At 59.5% G+C, this 22,814-nt stretch overlaps 1 protein-coding gene across 1 annotated transcript in view; it reads left to right on the top strand.

The window, feature by feature from the left end:
- ZMIZ1 (zinc finger MIZ-type containing 1) overlaps nt 1-22,328 on the top strand; it is a 143,802-nt gene extending 121,474 nt beyond the window's left edge. Inside the window, exons 9-22 of the mRNA XM_079899198.1 lie at nt 119-391; nt 3,114-3,296; nt 4,254-4,331; nt 5,016-5,190; nt 5,680-5,821; nt 7,298-7,508; nt 8,665-8,770; nt 9,658-9,818; nt 10,790-10,857; nt 11,178-11,246; nt 11,727-11,971; nt 13,210-13,376; nt 16,713-16,967; nt 18,437-22,328. Coding sequence (XP_079755324.1) covers nt 119-391; nt 3,114-3,296; nt 4,254-4,331; nt 5,016-5,190; nt 5,680-5,821; nt 7,298-7,508; nt 8,665-8,770; nt 9,658-9,818; nt 10,790-10,857; nt 11,178-11,246; nt 11,727-11,971; nt 13,210-13,376; nt 16,713-16,967; nt 18,437-18,544 — 2,241 coding nt within the window. The 3' untranslated portion in view covers nt 18,545-22,328. The remainder of the gene's footprint in view (nt 1-118; nt 392-3,113; nt 3,297-4,253; nt 4,332-5,015; nt 5,191-5,679; nt 5,822-7,297; nt 7,509-8,664; nt 8,771-9,657; nt 9,819-10,789; nt 10,858-11,177; nt 11,247-11,726; nt 11,972-13,209; nt 13,377-16,712; nt 16,968-18,436) is intronic.
- Nucleotides 22,329-22,814: the final 486 nt, after the last annotated feature.

The raw sequence follows: 22,814 nt of genomic DNA, 5'->3' as shown, positions 1-22,814 counted from the left end.
CCCCACCTCCCCCGCCCTTCCTTCCTTCCCTGCACTTTCAATGCATGTGGCATTTTATTCTTTTTTTTTTTTTTTTTTTCTTCTTCTTCTCCCGTTGAAGGTCTGTTCCTCTTTCCAGATGGGTCCCACCCAGGCGTATAACAGCCAATTCATGAACCAGCCCGGGCCTCGGGGGCCTGCCTCCATGGGGGGCAGCATGAACCCCGCAAGCATGGCGGCTGGCATGACGCCCTCGGGGATGAGCGGCCCTCCCATGGGCATGAACCAACCCCGGCCACCCGGCATCAGCCCCTTTGGCACACACGGGCAGCGGATGCCCCAGCAGACCTACCCAGGCCCCCGGCCCCAGTCCCTTCCCATTCAGAGCATAAAGAGGCCATACCCGGGAGAGGTGAGTGTGACAGCTGGCAGCTGGTGGGCAGGGTGGGAGGTGGGGAGGACACGGGTGCTGTGGGTAGTCCCTTGAAAAGGGCATGGATTGACCTTCGGGAAACCTGGACTAGAAGGCAGGATCTTAGGAGTCAGGTGCTCCTGAGGTTGAGGTCAGCTCTGGCATTTCCCATATAGAAGACCCTGAGCAAGTGACGTCACCTCCTGGAGCCTCCGTTTCTTCTTTTGCAAAAGGCAGTGACGATCCAGCCCACCTCCTGGGGCTGCCTGGCGAGTGAGGGGGGCTGTACGTGAAGCGCCTGGCCCTGGGCCGGCATGGGCGGGCACTTAGCAAGCAGTAGCCGCTGTGAGGATTCTCTTCTGTCTTGGCATAGACACTAGCTGGGCGACTTTGGGTAAGGAACTAAGCCTCCTTGGGTCCACATTCCTCGCACCCACATGAGGACACCTCACACCCAAGAGCGAGAGATGAGACAAAACCCTGTGAAGATCTAAAGGCCGCGCACATGGGAGAAGTGACTGGAAGGCAGACAGCATGTTTCTTGGGGCTCTGTCGGGAGGAAGGCTGCCCGGTGGGGTGCCCAGCCACCTCAGCCGCGAGATCAGTGAAGATCGAAGGAAGCGAACCCACACCTCCTGTCCTCCAGGAACCAAGACTTCAGCAGGAAAGACAAGGTCTAAGCTGGGACTCACAAAGGAATGGTGCACTTGGGGTGTGTGGAATCAGCGTGAGGTCAGGAGAAGGACTTCCTGGAGGGGGTGTCACAGGGCCTTCAGCGAGCACCCAGAAAACGGGCTGGCAGCAAATGGCCTATGTGGGTACCTGGGTAAGGACGTAGTTCACCTGCAGAAGACACAGAGACCCCAGGATCGTGGCCCCTGCACACGCTCCTCGAGAGGCCCACCTTGATTCCTCACCTGGACGGGGCCCTTCCCGAGCATCACCCAGTGCTCTGCTGGCACACACCTCCTCTCAGGTTGGCTTCACCCCGTCGCAGAACTGTGCCTTCTGCTTGGGCTTCCAGTGCGTTTAGAGCCCAGAGACCCTGAGTTCCTTGGAGGTCCATGCACTTCCCCTCAGCATCCACCCTTACTTGGGCTAGAATGCAGCTTGGACACTGACGGGGATGTCCTGGGTCCAAGAGGGGAGATGTCAGGGACGTCCTCAAACACCCAGGAGCCGGGGTCAGGCCCAGACCCCCTCCAGGTGGGCAGCAGCTCAGGGAGAAGCTGGAGAAGGATGGCGGCTCCCGAGGCCCTGGCTGTCCTTGGGGGTGGGGGGCCTCGACCCGTGGGCGTCACTCCCATGCACAGCCCCCACATGAGTTCTGGGCCTTCTCAGCCCCCTCTGTGCTCAGACTCCCGGCGTTCCCTCTGGCTGGGCTGGGAATGCATCTGTAGGCCCAACCTCCGCTGCTGGGACCCAAGGAGGCGATCACAGAAAAGGCAGCAGAATTTCTGGTCATTAGCCTGACGTCAACCCTGTGACTGTACTGGTGTTAGCTCCCCAGCTCTTACATGTCACAGCAGGGCACACCAGAGGCTCTCAGTTATCTTTACTAAGTCCTCCTCAATAGACTGCTGGGACTACCCAGCTACAAAATGCCCGACGCTGGGCTGTGACACCGGTGGCCACAGACTGCACGTCCTGACCCCGTCTGGGAAGACTGGCCTCACCTCTCAGTACACACTCATAGAACCTCTAAGTTGTCGGAACCTGGGGGCGGAAGCGGGGCTCAGGTCACCTGGTCCCGCAGAGGGACTAGTGGACAGGCCCCAGCTCCCCTTCCTGTCCTGCAGTGATGTGATGGGAACCTCACCATCACACAGAGCAGCCGCCGTATCGCAACAGTGTGAGCTCCGCAGAGTTCTTCAGCGCGGATGCAAACTTCGCCCTCTTCTGCCGTTTACCCCATGTGTTGAGCGAGTATTAACTGCAGGCGTGTTCTTTGCCAGACACTGAGACACAGCTGTCTCCTGGACCTCTGAGCCTAGAGAGCAAGAGAGAGTTAGTAGACAAGAAGTTTTGCAGATGGGGAAGAAGCACTGACTCTGCGGGATGTTACGGCCTGGGGTGCCCTGCGGGTCACCTGATTGTACAGACAGGGAAGCAACTGGAGGGTGGGAGTGGCTCTCCCAGGACAGCGATCCTGCCCCTCTCTGGAGCTGTTGCTTCCCCCATAGGGGCTGCCTTGTCCCTTCACCAGCCTGGTGCTCCCGACCTCTGCACCAGTAGCCCAAAACTAAACATCAGTGTGTTGTGCTCAGTGTGGGGTACGGGGACAGTGCCTCCCAGGTTCAGCCTCAGAATGCAAGGGCTGGGGATCACCTTTGTGGAAGTGCATCCTGTTGTCTGTCACATACTGAGCACTAGGGGAGACCCAAAGGGGGCTTCAGAATCAAGCACCCTCATGACGGCAAGAGCAAGAGGCTCTGGAAGCACCCCCAAGCTCAGGGGGCATGGAGTTTTGAGAAAGACAGCTTCATGGGGAGGTGGCCCTCGAGCCAGACGGGCCGATGTAATGTCCCTGGATGTCAGGGCAGGAAGGGCCCCTGGCATCATCTGGTTCAGCTGGTCTCCTTTGCGGGTGGAGTGGGCATTTTCTGGGTGGGTGGAAAACAGCAGGGGCAGAGGAGAGGAGGTGGGGCGTCCTGGCATCTGGTGGGCAGCTTGGCTTCGAGACACTGATGACCTTTCCCCGCTCCTTTCTCTGCCACCATAGCCCAACTACGGAAACCAGCAATATGGACCAAACAGCCAGTTCCCCACCCAGCCAGGCCAGTACCCCACCCCCAATCCCCCACGGCCGCTCACCTCTCCCAGCTACCCCGGGCAGCGGATGCCCAGCCAGCCGAGCACCGGGCAGTACCCGCCCCCCACAGTCAACATGGGGCAGTATTACAAGGTGAGTCCCGCCACCCCACGGGCCCCTTTCCTCCTTACCGCCTCACCTCCCCACCCCTGCCTGTGTCATCCTGACCCTGGCTGTCCCCTGGGGTCACCAGGGGGCAGGCGGAGATCTCTGGATGTGATCTCATGTGCTCAGAGCTGTGCGTGCAGCGGCCAAAATGACAGACTGGCTTTCCTTGGTTCCTGTTCTCGTGGGGCTCAGATGATGGTTTTCCTTCTCCTTTTACTATTTATAGCACGTACGAGATAATAACAATGAAGGAAATATATTTTTTTAAGTAAAAGCACCCACCCCGATATATTTACGTTTGATTATAGACTTTGTCCCGCGCGTGTGGGCATCAACCGTGTTGTATAGTTATTACGGTTGTGATTTTGATTCTGTTTCTTTCACTTGAACGCAGCCTGTTACTTATTGCTACAGTCCCCGCGGTTGTCACTTTTCATGGCTGCCTGACATTCTCCTGGGAACCACAACACATTTTACCCTTTCTGTTGGACATCTGGGTTTTTTCTGAGTTTTCCCTTTTGAAATAGTACTATAATGAATGTTTTCAGGCGCGTAGCTCTTTCCTTCTTTGGGATCATGATAAAGTACATTCTCAGGAGTGAGGAAGACTCTGGAAATATTTTACACTTATTTGCCAATGAATCGCGCCAACTTACATGACTGCCCACCCCTTGGCTTACGTGGGCTTACTATTTTTAGCCCGACTGCAGCACACTAGGTGTTGCTATTTTTATAAACTCGCTCAATTAGTAGCTATGGGCAGAGAGAGGCAGAACACTGACTGTGGTGGTGGTGCGCCCTGCCCCCACTGCACTCCCCACCCCAGCACTGGGCGGGCCTCTTCCGCATCCCCTGTCCTCCTGGAAGGTTTTCGTTTCAGGAGGGAGAGCGGGGTAGCTTTCCTGCCTTCCGTTCACGGCACTGTTTATCTTGCTTTACCAGCCAGAGCAGTTTAATGGACAAAATAACACCTTCTCTGGAAGCAGCTACAGCAGCTACAGCCAAGGGAACGTCAATAGGGTACGTGTCGGTTTCCATCTCGGGAATTAGAACCCACATGCGCTGTGTTAGAGGGGGCCTCACCGTTCCCGCCCCAGCCTTCCTGGACGTTAGTGGGGTCGTCCGCTCCAGGGCCCAGAGATGCTTGGAGGACCTGCATCTCAGATGGGTGGGCCAGGGATGAGTGTGGACCTGGCCAGTCCCGGGAAGAAAACGAGGTGGGGACTGAGAGAGGAAGGGAAGGAGCTCCTGGAGATGCTTCACGCCTGACTCCATCTGGGGACCCCAGTGGGGTGGGGTGGCGATGAAGGACACGGCCTGGAGCCACGATGTGGGCAGCGAGAGACCTGGCATTGTTCCTAGCATGCTTCTTCTCCCAAGATGATATTAGGCGAATTCCCCGTCACCCTGAGCCTGTGTCCTCATTGGTCCAATGGCCTGGGGACCCTACGATCCCCCTCATGCCATGACCCAAGTGAAGGGTGGGGAGAACCTTTCCAGGCCCACCTGTCTTTCCATAGGGGCAGAGGCCTGAGTGTGGCCAGAGTGGAGGAAGGGGCTTTCCTGGGGGGCTCTCCTCCCTCGGGGGAGCAAGGGCCATAGCCCTAGGACCCTAGGGTGGGGGGGGGGGCGCGTGTCCACAGCCATGGTCCCTCCTTGTGCCTGTGAGCCCATAACCTATATGTGGTTTCTCTTTCCCTCCAGCCTCCGAGGCCGGTTCCTGTGGCGAATTACCCCCACTCACCTGTTCCAGGGAACCCCACGCCCCCCATGACCCCCGGGAGCAGCATCCCCCCATACCTGTCCCCCAGCCAAGACGTTAAACCCCCCTTCCCACCGGACATCAAGCCAAATATGAGCGCTCTGCCACCACCCCCAGGTGAGCGCCCTGCTCTCTCCCAACCTCCTCCCTCCCTCGTCAAGCCAGCTCCACCCGCGTCCAGCACACAGTGTGCCAGGAGCCAGGGGACTTGGAAGTCTGCCTGCCTGCGTCTGGGGGCTGGGCGCGGGGCGTGTGAGAGCAGGCCTCCTTCCACCTGCCCGAGCGGCTGGAGGCTGGGAGGGAAAGCAACTCTCAGCTGTGGCAAAGGGCTGGGAGGAGAAGCCAGCCGGGGCTGCCAGAGCAGGGGGCAGGTGGAGATAGGAGGGGATGCAGAGCGGGGGGATGAGTGGGAAGGGGGAGGCAGGGATGGTCAGGATGGGGTCGGAGGGACCGGAAGAAGCCAGGGGCTGCCTGGTATGCCCTTGAGCACACAGCCCAGCTGCCGTGGCCCTGTTCACACACACGCCCGGAGCATGCAGCCAAGGGTGCGTGTCGTGTGCCGCCGGGGCGAGGGCCGTGCAGCTCACCTGCTCCTCCCCCACGCAGCCAACCACAATGACGAGCTGCGGCTCACGTTCCCGGTGCGAGACGGCGTGGTGCTGGAGCCCTTCCGCCTGGAGCACAACCTGGCCGTCAGCAACCACGTCTTTCACCTGAGGCCCACAGTCCACCAGACGCTGATGTGGAGGTGAGCGTCAGGGCACAGTACAGCCCGAGCCGGGTGGAGGTGGCCCCAGTGCTGACATTCCTGGGCCCTGGCATCGCCTGAGACACGTGGTAACAGCATCTGCTTGACACCATCACCTGTTGAGCGTTGCTGACTGGGCCCTGCTGTGTGCAAGGCCCGGGGGGTGTCAAAGCGAACCTGCGGGTGCCGGGAGACAGACAAATCTGCCTTGGCTTCGTGGCCTGAGGGTAGGGAGCTGCTGTCACCCACCCCAGTCCTGATGAGACAGTGGTCAAGAACAAATTCCCAGAGGAAAACGTGGCTAGCTCAGGCTGGGAAGGAGGATGTTCCAGCAGGGCCCCCGAGTTGGCCCCGAATGTGGCTCATGTGGTCAGAGCCAGGAATATAAAGAGAGGAGCGAGAACAGGACCGGGTCCTTCCTGCAGATAGCGAGCAGCTGGCCACCGGGCGGGGCTGCTGCTCAAACAGTGGGCGCTGGAGTGAGGGGTCTGGAGGCCCCCTGCTGGGCCAGGCTCTGTGTTCTGAGCCTCCTATACCTGATCTCTTTTGATCTTATGAGCGGGCATTGCTTGCCCCGTTGACAGTGAGGAAACTGAGGCCAGAGAAGTGATTAGCTTGGGTGAGTCCTCGCAGCTAGCAAGGGGCAGAGCTGGGACTCGGGCCCAGGTCTCTCAGACACCAGAACGCATTGATGTCTCCACCCTCGGTTCCTCCTCCGCGGGCAGGACTCACACTGCCTCGCTGTGTCAGTGACCAAAGGCCTCAGCTGCCCAGTGAGCACCCTGAGGGCACGAAATGTGTCTGAGCTGGGCACGTGCACACACACCACTGTGCGCGCACAGCTGGCCCATTGCCTGGAGCGGGCCAGAGGCAGCTGGGGTGGGCAGGAGGGCACGGGAGTGCACTCAGGCAAAAGGGTAGAGGGACCCGCATGCAGGGGCCCTGCTCACCCACTGCTCCTTAGCCGTGAGTACCGTCACCTGCGAGACCTTCTGTGGCTCGGCCACTGGCCCTGCTGGCTTTGTGGGGACCCCTCCGGTGCCGTGTCCTTGGGGCCCACCGCAGGGGTAGGGGGGCGGGAACTGAACCAGTCCACGGGAGCCCAGGGCATAATCAGCCTTCCAGCTGGCCTCGTTGAGTTAGCATCTGTCCGTCTGTCTCTGTCCTGGGGGAACGGGAGGCGTACTTCCGTGCAGGGGACTGAGGCGGATTGTGGCCAGAGCTGTGGGGCTGTGGTTGAACAGTATATGGGAGGCCTGGGGGGAATTTGGGTTGTTGGGATGGGGTTTGATGGGAGGCCTGGGCAGGGGGAACGTCCAGAGTGAGAGAGGAGGAGAGCTCGAGGCGGCTGGGGGAGCCTTCGTGGCTGAGGACAGGGTGCTGAGTGACTCGGTGGGGGGCTCTGGTGAGGGAGGGGTCATGGAGGCCATGGGCAGCCCCCTCGCAGAGCTGCCCTGAGCCTCGCCCCGCCCCCAGGTCTGACCTGGAGCTGCAGTTCAAGTGCTACCACCACGAGGACCGTCAGATGAACACCAACTGGCCAGCCTCGGTGCAGGTCAGCGTGAACGCCACGCCCCTCACCATCGAGCGCGGCGACAACAAGACATCCCACAAGCCCCTGCACCTCAAGCACGTGTGCCAGCCGGGCCGCAACACCATCCAGATCACCGTCACCGCCTGCTGCTGCGTGAGTGTGCGGGTGGGGCCTCATCCTCAGCCTCCTCTGGGCCTCAGCTGCGTCAGGGGTCTCCATCCCCCTTCCCCAGGAGTGATCTTTCAGGAGTACCCCAGAAACATGCCACAGTCCCCCGCAGGGCCGTGGGGTGAAATTCAAGCTGCCGTGCTCTGGTCCGAGGCCTGGCCTTTTCTCCTACCGCAGCCTCCATCTGGTCCACACACTCACCTCCCTTTGCTCGTGTAGGTCCTCCTCCCGGACACCATCCCCCGTGCCCACCACCTTCTTCCACTGAGGAAGTTCTGTGTGTCCCTCAAAGCTAGGTTCCGTTCGTGCCTCGTTTGCAAGAAATTTTTATATTCTAATCACTTCTTCTCCTGAGAACCAGCTCCACCAAGTCTGGAGTTAACTCCTTCCCTTTGCCACCCAACCATGCTGTCTCAGAACTGTGTATGTGTGTCCCCTGACCTGTGACTCGCTGATCTGGGACCACGTCTGAGCCACACTCCTGTCCCCCAAGATCAGGGCCTGACACTCAGGGCTTGTCCGGGGATTTGCAGAGTACCTGCCCCACTCTGCTGGCCTCCCTGGAGAAGAAGGAAGAGCTCTGATCCTGCCCTTATGAGGGTTGGGGCGCCACGACCACCCGGGGATAAGAGTCACAGGACTGGGGATGCTGTCAGAGTGAGGAGCCTGCGGGGGCTTGTTGGGGGTTGCAGTCCTGGAAGGCTTCCTGGAGGAATGAAGACAGGACAACATCTTCTGGCGGGAAGGATGGAGGAGGCATGATGGGGAACAGCGGGGCGAGGGGCAGGAGGGCCAAGGCTAGGAAGTGAGTTTGGCCCGGATTTTGATGCCTTGTGTCCCATAACCACATCCCAGGGGTATATCAGCATCAGAGTCAGCCTTGTTGGCATAGACCGCAGCAGCTGCCCCCGGGTAGTGACCCCGGTCTGGGTCCCCAGCTCAGTCTGGGACACATCCTGGGCCTCAAGGGCTCTCTCCCAGGTCCCAGGGGACCCTCTCCTAACGGGGCATCACCATGGACGTGGGGCCCTTTCCTGCGCTTAGCCTCTGGGGTGAAGGGGGCGGCCTAGGCCTGCGGAGGCCCAGGTGGCAGGCGTGGGGGCCGTGCAGCAGGGACCGAGCCTCTGCTCTTTCTCGGCAGTCCCACCTCTTCGTGCTGCAGCTGGTCCACCGGCCCTCCGTGCGCTCCGTGCTGCAAGGCCTCCTCAAGAAGCGGCTCCTGCCCGCAGAGCACTGTATCACGAAAAGTGAGTGGGGGCTCGGGGGCTGGAACCAGACCCCAGTCCCACCACATTCATTGTCCCCTGGGCCTGGCACCACCGGGCCCTGAGTGTTCCCTGGCACTAGCCCGTGCCCCTCCAATGCCCCTCCTTTGGGGCTGTGGGGATGATCAGATGAGCACACAGTACCGTGAGTACAGCATGTAGGGCAGATTAAAATGAGACGCCGTGGTGCAGGTAGGCCAGGCAGGCTTCCTGGAGGAGGTGATCACCTGGAAGGATGGGAGGAACTGGAAGAGGGGGTTCTTCATCAGGAGAGAAGCACAGGGGTGGATTCCACCTCAACAGCCCAGGCCTAACTCGAGAAGGGGGGACTTGGCTCTGACTCCCAGGTGCAGACACTTGGGGGCCGGGGCGGGGGAAGGGGGTGCACCACGCAGGGAGGTACATCACTGCTCCCCCCTTCAAATGTGCTTCTTCACGTCCTGAGCCCTAGAATCCGGCCAGGCCATTACCATATTTGGAGAATTCAGTGCAAAAGTGCCTGCGGGGCTCTCCCACTGACACAGAAAGTCAGTGGAGTGCCGGACTGGGTTTCTGCAGGGTTTGCAGAAAGTCCCGCCTTCCTAGTGAAGACAGGGCATGGACTGCAGAGACTGGGGGACTCATGCAGCCACCTCCAGGGGCACTCCACACATGTCACATGGAGAGTGTCATTCCAGAGCACTGGGAGGCCCAGGACCTCCGGCGTGCTGAGCTCCCTTTTGCCCAGGTGGGGGTGCCCTGCACCTGTTCATGAGACCTCCCTGTGCTGGGGGGCGTGGAGAATCAGAGTGTGTATCAGCCACCTGAAGGAGTGGGGGGTGTGCAGGACAGCCCTGCCCTCCTTATCCACCTGTGCCTCCGCCCTGCAGTCAAGCGGAATTTCAGCAGCGTGGCTGCCTCATCAGGCAACACGACCCTCAATGGGGAAGATGGTGTGGAGCAGACAGCCATCAAGGTGTCTCTGAAGTGCCCCATCACATTCCGGCGCATCCAGCTGCCTGCTCGAGGCCACGATTGCAAGCACGTCCAGGTGAGCAGTCCCAGGGAGAGCGTCCCGGAGTCTGGCTGCGATGGCGAGGAGTAGGCGGGGGGATGGGCAGCAGGGCCTGTCTCTAACCCCGGAAGGATGCCGTGGCCATCAGGAGCTGATTTCACTCACTCGCTCCTGCCATCATTTATCCTCTGAGTATCTTCTCTGTGTGCTCAGAGCTAGGTTCCCAGGGGGCTACAGAGCTGGATTTAGACAGTCCCAGCCCTGGCAGATGTGAGATGCCAGCGGGAAATTCTGCGCATACGGCCACTACGGCTGATAGGGGACCTGAAAGCAGGGACGCCTCTGCCTGGTTCACTGCTGTGTTCCGAGGCCCTGCCCCGAGCAGGTACTCAGGAAGTGGCTGTGGGATGAGTCACTGTCACAGTTTGGGTGGCTAAATGCGGGCAGCCCAGGTGGGTGGGATTCACTGGGTGGGGGCTGCTGTGGGGCCAGGCCAGCCGCACCCTCAGCCCCACCCTCTCACAACTGGCCCCGAGGGCTTCATAGTGGGTCGGGAGCCTCCCAGCCCCGCTAACCCCCATCCCCGGGAAAAAGGGGGCAGCAGAGGTCTGGTCGCTTTATTTGTCTGACGCACACTGATGAACTGGATGGGGTGTGTCCTCCATGCCTGGGCCGGGCCAGGGAGAGGGGCTGTCATGGGGCAGGATCGGTGAGAGGTGGCTGCAGGGGAACCAGGAAGGCTTCTCAGAGGCCATGGGTCATCTGGGGCACAGGGATGGTATGAGGAGGGCTGGGCACAGGTGTGCAGGGATTCCACATGGCCCGAAAGCTGTAAGCACAGCAGAAAATCGGCAAGGTCATCACCCCTCTCAACCCTGGGTCTCTCCATCACCTGTCTCCCTCCCTGGTGGGACGTCTTCATGAGGGTCCCGGAGGCAGTGGCACCTGCATTTAAGAGGTTTCTGAGAGCCCTGCTCTCATCTGTCTGTGTCTCCCGGCCTCCGCAGTGCTTTGACTTGGAGTCGTACCTGCAGCTGAATTGCGAGAGAGGGACCTGGAGGTGTCCTGTGTGCAAGTGAGTGATGCCCACCTCAGCATAAGCTACGTCACCCGGCTCCAGGAGGAGCTGTGGCCCTGCTCTGTGGGGTCCAGCCACCTCCACCTGCCCTAAACACGGATGAGAGAACCCAAGCACAGCAGAGGGGCTCAGATCACGGGGCCTGTGCACAGTCCCTTTGTATCAAGCGGTCACAAGGCTGCCCTCTCCTGTCGGTGCCCCCAAGTAGTAACCAGTGGCAGGGCCCGGGTCTCTTGGACACAGAGGGGAGGAGTGGGCTGTGGCCTCACCCGCTAGGGTCCAGGAACAAAGGCCAAGCCCCCTCTCTCCTTTTCCAGTAAAACCGCTCTGCTCGAGGGCCTGGAGGTAGATCAGTACATGTGGGGCATCCTGAATGCCATCCAACAGTAAGTGGGCCTCCCCACACTAGGGCAGGGGGTGGGGGAGGAGGGGGGGGCGGGATGCTGACCTGAGTTGCATGAGGTGAGTGTGTGATCACCGCTGATACCCTATCCCCCACTGGCCGGCAGACCATCTTCCCACATCCCTCACCTCTCTGCCAATTTAAGGGGTTCTGTACCTGGGGGCAAATGAACTTTCCAGAAAGGACCAAGCTCAGCCAGAGCAGGAAGCTGACATGGCTGCGTCTCAGGTGGAGGCTTTGGGGCCCGCTGCCCCATGCCCAGCCACTTGCTTTTCCTAGTCTCAGTCTCTCCATCTTTCAAAAGTTATAAAAATCCATCACACTTCTGTCCTATGCAGAGCGTGGTGGGAATGGGGCAGAGGGAGCCTGGACGAGGACATCTCAGTGTCTGTCCGAGCTGGAGGCCCTCATGTCCAAAGCCCGGTACCCCAGAGCCTCAGCTCTGCCCCCTTGCTCCCCCCAGCTCCGAGTTTGAAGAGGTCACCATTGACCCCACATGCAGCTGGCGGCCAGTGCCCATCAAGTCGGACCTCCACATTAAGGATGACCCTGACGGCATCCCATCCAAGCGGTTCAAGACCATGAGTCCCAGCCAGATGATCATGCCCAATGTCATGGAGATGATCGCAGCCCTGGGCCCCGGCCCGTCCCCCTATCCACTCCCACCCCCTCCCGGGGGCACCAACTCCAACGACTACAGCAGCCAAGGTGGGTGATGGCCGACAAGGAGGGAGGGAGAAGCCCCAGCAGGGGCCCAGGATTTCTGGGGTGACGGTGGCAGGTGCAGGGAGGGTGTGGTGTGAAGAGGCAGAGGTAACGCACACCCCCAAAAAACAATACCACGTCGCTGAAATTGGGGGTACAGCGGCCTGTGCAATGCCATCCTCCCCCCCCTCCATCCAGCCAGCCCTGTGGGTCGGCACCCAGCTGGGAAGGCATGAGTGAGGAGCTGCCCCGCTGCCCAGCCTCCCGCCTCTCGCACCCCCGCTGCCCAGCCTCCCTCCTGACTCCTGGGTCTCCCTGGTCGGCAGCTGTCGAGCTTAGGCGCTTCAGAGCCTGCTTTGCTGGGGCCACTAAGACCACACCCCTCATGGCGCTCCTGGCCCTCCCACGTTGCCCTCTGACATCTCCATATTGTCCCTATCCCTGCAACTCTCCCACCCTTCCAGAGACGGGGTCCAGGGGCCTGGAGCCACCAGCCTTCGGCCACCAAGGACACTGTCACTGCCCCCTCACTTCCTGCTGCCCAGAGCAAGCTGCACTGCGCTGCCCTCAGTTCCCAGAAAGTACCCTCCCCGCCCCCCAAACACCGGGCATGGCAGCTCCCCGCAGAACCCCTGCTCTTAGGTTCCTGGGGCTCCTGGATGATTAAAGGCCCAGAGAGGTTAGCCTACCTAGCCAGAGTCCCACAGCATGCTGAGTGCCCCAGCTTTCCAGTGTGCTGGTCCTCTGAGCTCTCACCGCGGCCACGTGGTGGAGGAAGCAGCGGCTTGGGAGGCCAGACGGCTGGCTCTGAGGGTGTCCTCTTGAACCTGGCACAGACTCCGACCTCCCCCTCTGGGCCTGGGTGGTCCCAGGGATGAAGGGCAGCCTCATGGGGGCTGTGGGTGAGCAGGTCTGGGGGGCTCGCTCAGCAGATCCTGTGGAAAGTTCAGACTCGGGCCTCATTCCATGTGTCCCGCTGCAAGAGCCCGACCACCCTTTCCTCCGACTCTAGCCCTGCTTGTGGCTGTACACCGGCACATGCCCTGGGGTACTAAGGCCCGCAGGAGAAAGCTGCATCGCTGCCCCGCTGTACGGCCCTGAGGTCTACGGCTGCAGGAGCCGACTCTAGCCTGGCAGGAGGGTGGGCCTTGCTTCCTCCTTTACACTGAGTTTTACTGAGTTTCCTGGGGTGGCCGTCTTCCCTCTGGGTCACAACCCTCCCCATCTCGTTCCCTCCCCAGGCAACAGCTACCAGGGCCATGGCAACTTTGACTTCCCCCACGGGAACCCCGGTGGGACGTCCATGAACGACTTCATGCACGGGCCCCCCCAGCTCTCCCACCCCCCGGACATGCCCAACAACATGGCCGCCCTTGAGAAGCCCCTCAGTCACCCCATGCAGGAGACTGTGAGTACCTCTTCCTCGCCGCTGACCGTCCACCTCCCCGGTGCCCCCAGCCCCAGTGTGGGGCTGACGGGGACAGAGGGCTCCCCTGGGCCTTTCTGATGTTTGCCTAGTTCCCTACCAGGAAAAGGGGAGAACTGAGAGTTGAGTCTCGGGACCCAGCAGGGCGTGGGAGCCCTGACTGAGGCGGGGTCGTGGCCCATCAGTGTCCTTGGATTTGGCCGTCTCACCCAGGACAGCAGATTCTCAGATGGGGGAAGCTTCAAGCTCTTACCTGCACACACGTTGCATGCATATGCACACATGCAGATGCCTGCACACCCCCTACATACAGGCCCACACACCCCCCATACACCCGGCACACATCCTGTACACACACACACACACACACAGCCCCATCCCCTTTCTCCCCCTCTTACACACACTGTTATGCTGACTTACTTCATCCAGCCATCTAGAATTTAGTCCCAGACCCAGGCACTTATTCTGCAGGGCTCTGAATCTTCGAGGTATCGCCTCCTTCTGCAAAAAAGAAACATTAGGATTTCTACTTATCCCAAGAGTATTCCCTTCTTGTCCTGTTTCACGTATTAACGCACACTGTATCGCTGAGAAAGCCCCTTCAGGTGAGGTGGCCTGTGCTGCCCAGAGGCCTTCCCTTCCTGTGGCGCCGACAGCAGTGGTGGGAGGCCTGGCTGCCTCCCGAGTCCTTATCTAGGCAGCGATGGAGGATTGCCCTTGATCTAGCAGACGTTTTCTGAGCCTGGTCTCCCGGCCGTGCCTTGTACCAGGTGTAAGCAAGACAGACACAGGCCTCAAGCGAATGGAGCAAAAGTTCTGGCAGTGCCTGGATGGAGGAAGAACACTTGGGGTTTTGAGGAAACTGAGGGCCTGGCCGTGGGTCCTGGGCCACAGCAGCCAGAAAGAAGGGTCCAGGGGTCTTGCCAATGCCTGGCAGTGGAGTTGGGCCTACACCCGAAGGTACCTCTCCAAGCTCTCCCAGTCTCCATCATGTGGCCTGGAAGGAAGGGGCCTGTGGATTGTACTGTGTTACCCACAGCTGACATGGAGTTGGGAAACATCCAGCACTGGGCCAGGGACTGTCCTGGGCACCAGAGCCACCAGTTCTCAGCAGGAGTGACTATTAGCCAGAAGGACTCTAAATGAGGGGCACTGCAGCAGCCTTCCTGCAGGAACCCAGAATGCCAGGTTGGAAATAGCTGCTTTCACCAGCCTTCTGCCATGTTTGCACAAGTTACTTTCTGCCCCATGGGGCTTCCACTTTCAGAGGGCGTCTCTCCTGGCCCCCTTCCCCAGCCCTGCTCCCCAGGATGTCAGCCTTCCATGTCCAGGAATCACCCAGATCACACCCCTGCTCCACGTTGATCTGGCACCTTCTGTCTCCTCACAGTTCCCAGCACTGGAAGATGGCAGCAGGGGTGCTGTGTGCTTTCTGCGTCCAACAAGGCATTTTCCTGCCCTGTCAGCCCTGCCACCAGGGTCCTCGCAGAGGGACTTAAGCCCTTGAGTTGACTTCACAGCCCCCCCAGGAAGCTTTTCAGATATGCACTGTCCTTGTCCGTTTCTGGGCTTTTGTTAGATGAGAACCGGACCCAGAGGTACAGCTGTGCAAGGTGGTGTGGTGCAGTCACAGGTCAACAACCCACCTGCCCAACCAGAGCAGCCTGACCCGGCTGAGCACGAGGCCAGGAAGGATTCCCAGGCGCACGGACTGGTGGGAGGGCTCCAGCCAGGTGCTGGCCCACCCAAGGCTCTCCCGTGCCAGGTGGGAGGTTGACAGGTGTGTCGGCAGGTCCCAGAGAGCACTTGCCCCTCCAGGTTCTGAGATAATCCAGCAAGATGTCAGGGCCGAGGGCGTTAGTTGTGTCAGCAGATCTGGGGGCTGTCTGTCTGGGGCTGGGCTGCTCCAGGAGTGTGGAGCCCCTCCCTGCCCCCTACTTCCCAGAATGGTCGCTACAGAGCGTCACAGGCTGGCCTCGCCGACAGCGATGAGGGCTGTCCTGCCGCTTCTGGTTCTTCTTACTTTGTGTGCACCCCACAAGTGGTTCCCCCAGGGTCAGCAGCCTTCATGTCACATGGTCATCCCTCGTTCTCAAGGCCCGGGCTGGAGGGGCACTGTGCTGCAGAGGGCCGCCTGGACCGTGGGCAGGGGCCAGCCCACAGCAAGGCTTGGGGAGCAGCTTTTAGGAGAAACAGGAAGAGGAACTGGTGTCTGGAGAAGATCAGGGATGGTGTCACTGCCGTTTGCAAACCCACGAAAGAAGTGTCAGTGTTTCTGTGTGGCCCAGAAGACAGGGCTGGGAGGAGGGTAGTGACCAGGGAGACATTTAGTCACCTGGCTGCCCATTCCAAGTGAGAGGCCTGGCCAGTCAGTGAGCTCCCTTCATTCGCAGAGTGTGAGGGGGGCCCGGGGACCGTTGGGGATGCCGTGGGTGGGGCCCCGGACTTAGACTTGGCCTTTCACTCCGAGACCTGAACTCTGAAGGCAGGGTGGCTTGAGGCAGCAAACAGACCTACAGGGGAAGTTTAAGTCCCACCCACTCGTGTCCCCTGCCCACCCATAGCCCCGACGGTTCAGGACACGCGCAGGGCGCGGGGGGCGCCTAGGTTATCTACGAGAGAAGCACGCCTGTTGCTGCCTAGGTGGGTGGCCAGCAGGAAGGTCTGGCAGGACTCAGAAGCCCCAGGTCGCCTCCTTTACTTTGGGCCCAGCTCCGTCCTACCCCGGGACAGCAGGCAGAGCTTACACCGAGGCCCCGCTGCCCCCGGAGCCGGCGTGCCTCGTGTCGCCCCCAGGCCAGGGCCCGCGTGGAGGCGCAGACCCCCGTGAGCTGCACGCCTGCCCCATGCTGTCGTCCGTGTCTGCTCCCCGCCGCCCCGGCTCGGGCCTGCACCACGCCGCCAGCAGCACTCCCGCCCGCCTCCCTGCTCCCCGGAAACATGCCCATTTCGCTTCTCCATCCTGCCCTTGCTGTTGTTCATTGTGCTGGTGTCCGGGCTAGGGAGACAGAGGGGCTCCCAGGGGCCTGGGCCCCGATCTCAGGGTCTCTGCTAGTCTCAGAGCCCCTGGCCGCCTCCCTCCCTGCCCCACGTGGCTTCAGCCCCCCTGACTGGCGGTTTTGGGGGGAGGATTTGTTTGCTTGTTTGTTTGTTTCTCTGCAGAAAAAAAAAAAAAAGCATTCAGCTTTGTAGAGGGGTGGCTTTGTTTTGGGGGTTTCGTTATTTTCCTGGTTTTGTTTGGTTTTCATTTCTCCAGGCATCTCGTCGCTGTACCTCGTCACCTCACCTCTCTTTTTCCTGCTCTCTCCTCCTCCACAGATGCCACATGCTGGCAGTTCTGACCAGCCCCATCCCTCCATGCAACAAGGTTTGCACGTCCCACACCCCAGCAGCCAGTCAGGGCCTCCATTACATCACAGTGGGGCTCCTCCTCCTTCCCAGCCTCCCCGGCAACCGCCACAGGCCGCTCCCGGCAACCATCCACACAGTGACCTGACCTTTAACCCCTCCTCAGCCTTAGAGGGTCAGGCCGGAGCGCAGGGAGCGTCCGACATGCCGGAGCCTTCGCTGGATGTAAGTTGGGGTCACCACGTGTCTTGGCCTGGGGCCGGGACTGCCCGAGAGCAGGGGCGGGTGTCGAGGGCCCGAGGCCCGGGGTGGAGGAGAGGTACAGCGGTGAGGAGCGGGTGGGCGGGCGGAGGGTGGGCCCCGCCAACCTGCCTCCCCTGTGGCTCCAGGACCGGGGAACCCCACAGTGGGCAAGCCTCAGCGAGGGTGCCACACCCCTTGCCCCACCCTGCTGGCCCCGCCCCCGTCCCATTGGCCACAGTCCTGCCGCCCGGCCCCGCCCGCCCTCCCCCAGGCCCTCACAGAGTCCCTCTGGGCCGGTCCTGGAGGCAGCACAGGAGGGTCCCTCCCCCCCCTTCTTCCCACCTCCCGTTCCCCGACATCGGCTTGCCATCGCTGCATCTGCCGCTCTCTGGCCCAAGGCAGGGGAGGGGCTGGAGGGACAGGTCCCTCTGTCTGTCTTGCTGGTGTGTGTCTCCAGTTTCTAGTCTGTGTGTTGTCCATGCCCTGTGCTTTTGCTCACTCCATCGCTCACTCTGAGAGGCCCCCACGTGGGGTGACAGAAGGCTCGGCCTCGGGTCACACTGGGGGGCGGGGGCGGGGGGCGTCGTGTGACTGAGGCAGAAGCGGGCAGCTGAGATTCAGGGATCACCCCCCTTGAGAACTGAATGGTCTGGAAGGTGGGCAAGGGGGACACTGAATGATGGGTGTTGGGTAGCTGGGCAGGGCTGCCAGCGAGGGACACGGCCCTTGCCCCGCCCACCCCTCGCCCCCAGGCTCTAGATTCCCAGAGAGGAGGCCTGCCCTCTCCTTGGTCACATCCCAGCCCCAGCAAGAGTCCCCCTTGGCCCCAGCAAGAGTCTCTGGTGAACCGGATTCACTCAGCTTTGGCGCCATCTTGGATTCTTGCCCGACTCTCCTCCCCAGGCCAGGGCAGGTGCTTCTAGATTGATGAGGTCCCCTGTGTGACCGAAAGAGTCCAAGGACCTCACAGTAGAGGGTAGGGACGGTCTGTAGCCTCTTCCCGGAGTCTACAGGGAAGAGCAGTGCTGCCCAGCTAGCCGCGGGCTCAGCAAGGAGCCGGGAGCTCTTGGGGGAGGTGTGGGGTGCTGGGAACCGCAGAGACCCGCCAGCCTTACATGCAAAGCCACATGGCTTCTCCTGGGAGGCATGAGTGACCTCCAGCCCCTTGTGGCAGGGTCTCAGGAACACTGTGCGTGAGGAGCCTTCCCAGCTGGTGGGCCGAGGGCTCCACTTTTCCAGACTTGAAATAAGCACGGGTGTGCCCCAGACTAGCACGGTGGCCTGGATGCATCCGGGGACCACCGGCACTGTTAGTTTCCCCTGTTTGGACCAGGACCCCAGGAGGCAGGTAGAAGGCAAGCGAACAGGCCCGAGGGTGCCCTGCTTCCTCGCCCTGGGCCGGCCCAGCCTTCAGCCGACACCTCATCTGAGCTTCTGTACTTCTTTTCCAGCTCCTTCCAGAACTCACAAACCCTGATGAGCTCCTCTCGTACCTGGATCCCCCCGACCTGCCGAGCAATAGTAATGATGACCTCCTGTCTCTCTTTGAGAACAACTGAAGCCCACCCCTCCGTCGGGGCCACCCCTCCCCACGCGGCCTCCTTCCCCATCTGCCCCACACACTTTCCCGCCGGGAGCCCGTGCCCTCGGACCGCCCCTGCTGCGGCCTTCAGAGCCTAGGGGCGGGAGGGTGCACTGTGAAGGCGGTGCAGGTCTGGAGCCCACGCCCAGAGCAGGCCCCAAAGATGACCCTCGAGACAGGGCGCTGGCCCGGGGAGGGGGCACACACTGACGGCGGCTTCCAGATGACCCTCCAGTGCCCCCCAGGTTCTTCCAGTTTCTAAACTGTAACCCAGCCTCCCTGCTTCCCGGCCCAGAGCCGCCTCCACGTGACTGTGAACCTGAGGGAGGGGCCCCCGTATCCCAGCGGCCCCGAGCCTTGGAGGAGCAGCAGAGGTTGGTGGCAGTGAGAGCGGCCTGCCCACCACCACTACCACCCACCACAGAAAAGCACAAACCTCTGGGAAAGAGAACTCTTAGGGGCCAAGGTTATCGCTTTGACCCCAGACCTCTAAGCCAGGATACCCTGTAAACACTCTCAGAGAGCAGAGAAAAAAAAGACAAGCGTCTGTGTTTGGGAGAGGGTGAGCCATTCCTGCTTGGGGACCGGTGGAAAAGGGAGTCAAGGCCTCCGCAGAGCCAGGATGGCTCCGCAACCTCTGACTCAGGCCAGGGCCCAGCCTTAGTGGGGCCAGAGCGAGAAAGAATCCAGCTGAAGTTATTGTGCCCTTAATTGGGGAAGGGGGGAGTGCCGCCAGCCGGATTTGGAGTCCAACAGAAATGGCCAACTACAGCTTTGCTCCAAGCCACCCCCTGTTCTTAAACGACAGCATCTTAAAGCCGCAAAGTCATCTGGGGAAAAGGAACACTGGACTTGGACAGCAAGCGACCCATTTCTCTCCATGCGTCCTGTTTCCTTCCTCTGCTCCCCCCTCGCCCACCTCTCCAAGACTGTTACGTGGGACACCCACTTCCCTCTGTCCCGGTGCCCCGATGTCTACCCAGACAGCCAGGTGAGTGGTGGAAAGGCAGGGGATGCAGGGGCTCAGCAGCAGGAACCCCGGGCATCACTGTCTCTCTCCGGCTCCTCTGTCTGGTCTGGCCTGTCCCTGTGCTCGAGGCCGCCCCCGGCTCCAGCCCAGTCTGTCGCCGCGTGTGCCAGGATGTGCCCTCGAGCGTCGCGTGGTGTTTCTGTGGCTGTCTCAGACCCCGCGCTTGGCTGCCAGCCTCTCCTTCCCTCCGTGTCCCTCCGGCCTCGAAAGCTCACCCCACACTCCTGCTCCAGCAGAAGCAGCCTCTGGTTTTCCCTCTGCGCTTCGCTCCATCCAGCTAACTGCTCGCTCTCGGAGTCTCCCGGGTAGCTTCTTGTGAGTCCGTTTTGTTCCAGGCTCCCTTGTGCTCCCCGAGCCGCATGGCCGGTGATGCTGGGCCGTTGGGTCACTTGCGTCCCCTCTGTAAATTCATCGCGCCCCTCCCCTGCTGCTGCCCGAGGCCCTCACCTGCTCCCCCGTCCGCTGTCTGTGTTCTCAGTCTCCGTCTCCCTCTCTGTTGGGGGTTGGGGGAACACCCCCAGCACTCCTCTGGATGTGACCGGAACGTTGGCCCCAGCTGTTGACTTCCAGTCGCTGTACCAGACGGCCCGGCACAAGGTTTTCTGTAGGAAAGCTGCCATCGTCCCATCCCCACCCCTTTTCCTTTGTCCCGTTGTCAGAGGTTTTTTCAAACAGCGTGGTGTTCCGTATACAAATCAATTATTTTAAGAATTGCTTTTGTAAATATCTTTGTGAATATTTTAGTATTGTCTTTGATAATATTCAACATTTTCATGACCTGGTTATAGCCTTTGCTGGTGTTTTTAAAATACCTTGACTCAACGACAAAGACCGAGTCCCTTTTTTAAGAAAAACAACAAACAAAAACAAAAAAGCAACCAGGGCCATTTGTACAGAAGAAGGGACTGAGAGCATGGGTGGCTGTACAGTGAGTTAGAAGACCCGGCCACCCGCCGTTTGGAGCCATCCGCAGTTGGCTGGTGGGGACAAGACGACGCCAGGTAGCATGTGGCCGTCTCTGCCCAGTGGCCAGTAGCCCCAGCTGTGTCAGGCCATCTGGGAATGTTCTGCCCCAGACAGATTTACAGATGCCTTCCTTAGAAGTTCCCACTTCCTGCTGTGCAACTCTTTCTCAGAAAGGCCTGGGGTCCGTTCTGGTGGTTATCAGGGTGTCCCCCTCTGCTCACTGACCTATCCACAGCTTTCTAGCACAGAGGGTCAATCTGTTCCCCACAGCCCAGGCTCCAGGCACCTGCCTTGGCCATCTCTGAGGAAGCCATGGGCTCGGCACCTGAGGCAGGTTTCCTGGGTCCCCTCCCAAGCGAGCCTCCACCAGCAAGTTCAGCAAAGAGCTTTCCAGAACCGTGGCGCCTGCAGCCCGCGCTCTGGGCGTGTCCTCCTCCAGAGCGGCTCTGGAGCCAGGTCGGGGGGTGGGGGGAGGCATCAAGGCGTCCGGGGCTGTAGCGAGCCCCAGTTGGTGACACATTCAGGTGATGACAGCCTCCCCGAGCAGGGGCGGTTCTGAACTCTGGGGAGATGCTTCCCTGATCCTTTCGGATGACTACTTGGAGCCATAAGTAACCTCAGCAAAAACAAAGCCTCAGCAAAGCCACTTCTCCATGACGAGCATCCACCCAGCCCATAGGCATGTTTCTGTCTCCACTCCACAGAACGGACAGGGCGCTGGCGGGCAGGTGGGAAGGCCCAAGTACAAGCAATCAGCCCCATCTTCTTGGTTTGAAGCTTTACCCATGTATCATGTTCCTGTAGCCATTTTTATTTTTTAAGAAACTTCTAATACTTTCTCCGTAACGGAAGCCCTGAACCCCCAGAGAGCTACACGTCTGCTCCCTCGGCCTGACCCATCCAGACAGGGCGACGTGGGCAGCAGCCACTCAAGGGACGTGTGTACATATGTAAATGAGAAATAGAGACATGTTAACAGATGCATTCATTTCCCTCGGAATGTGTATTGTTTTTATTTTCCGGAACAAAACAAAAAAAAAGGCTTGGAACTCCATCTTCACGTGGAAAAACTAGATCCTGTCTGTTAGCGTCTGTGAGGTCTCTCTCCGCATCTGTCTCACTCATGTAATATACTCTGACTCTGTGTAGAAAGGAGTTTTTTTTGTTCCGTTTTGTTTTTATTCTACCTACATGTACTACTTAGCTTCAGTGTACTAGTCCTGCCACCTGTGTATTTTTAGGGTGCTATGGAAATAATGAAAAGAAACGAGGATTTCAGAAGAAAATTGTAACCAAATTCATACTTTGTATAATTTTTGATATCATGATCGCAGGTGATTTCACACGTACACACACATGAACACACCCACCGTGCAGCCTGAAGTAACTCCCACTGCGACCGTCATCGTCTCTGTACATCTCTGTACAATGCAATCATTTCATACTTTGAACTGGTCAGAAAACTAATTGTGATTTCTAGTCTTGCAAAGCTGTATGTAGTTAGATGATGTGACAACCTCTAATATTTATCTAATAAATATGTATTCAGATGAAACCTGTATATTAGGTGTTCATGTGGTTCTTTTGTATTTAAAGATCAAATTATTGGACTCTTGCTAGACATTTCTATACTCTGTTGTAACACTGAGGTATCTCATTTGCCCATGTTAATTTTTTTCTAAATAAATGGACGAAAACGAAGGTTCGGCCAACTAGCGATTTTGTGAATGTTAAGGGGCGGTTTGGGTGTTTTCTGATTTTGCTTTTTAGCACCACCCCTGCCCGATCACCCTGCAAAACAAAACAGAACAAAAACTATGCAGTCAGGTGCTTCGGGTGCTAAGATGGAGGAGCCCCTGACACAGGGGTCCCGGAAGTGGCCCTGGAACCTGGCTCAGGTCAATGTTCAGAGCCCAGTGTCCTCATCTCCTGGTGGACCCCGTCTCCAGCAGGCCCTGGTCCTGGAGAGGGGGCCCTGAACGGTGCCAGGCCCTATATGGGGTGCTGGACACTCAGACCCAGTGCAACTTGGGGCGGGTGTACGATGCTGGCTGGGCTCAGATGGCGAGCCCTTGTGGATTCTCTGGGCTTAGGAACAGGTACCTTGTCAAGTTAATACAGACGCTTTCCTGTTGGCCACCTCTCTCTGGCCACCCCACTTCTCAGCACCCCTGCCCCCCTCCCCTTGAAGGGGACCTTGGGTCTCCTCTTGCCCATGACTGCAATTTACATAGGTTGCTTTGCTACAGCC

The sequence above is a fragment of the Stenella coeruleoalba genome (genome assembly GCF_951394435.1).
Source record: "Stenella coeruleoalba genome assembly, chromosome: 16".
Classification (NCBI taxonomy): domain Eukaryota; kingdom Metazoa; phylum Chordata; class Mammalia; order Artiodactyla; family Delphinidae; genus Stenella; species Stenella coeruleoalba.
The sequence above is the reverse complement of the archived record's forward strand: the minus strand, read 5'-3'. Positions and strand labels throughout refer to the sequence as shown.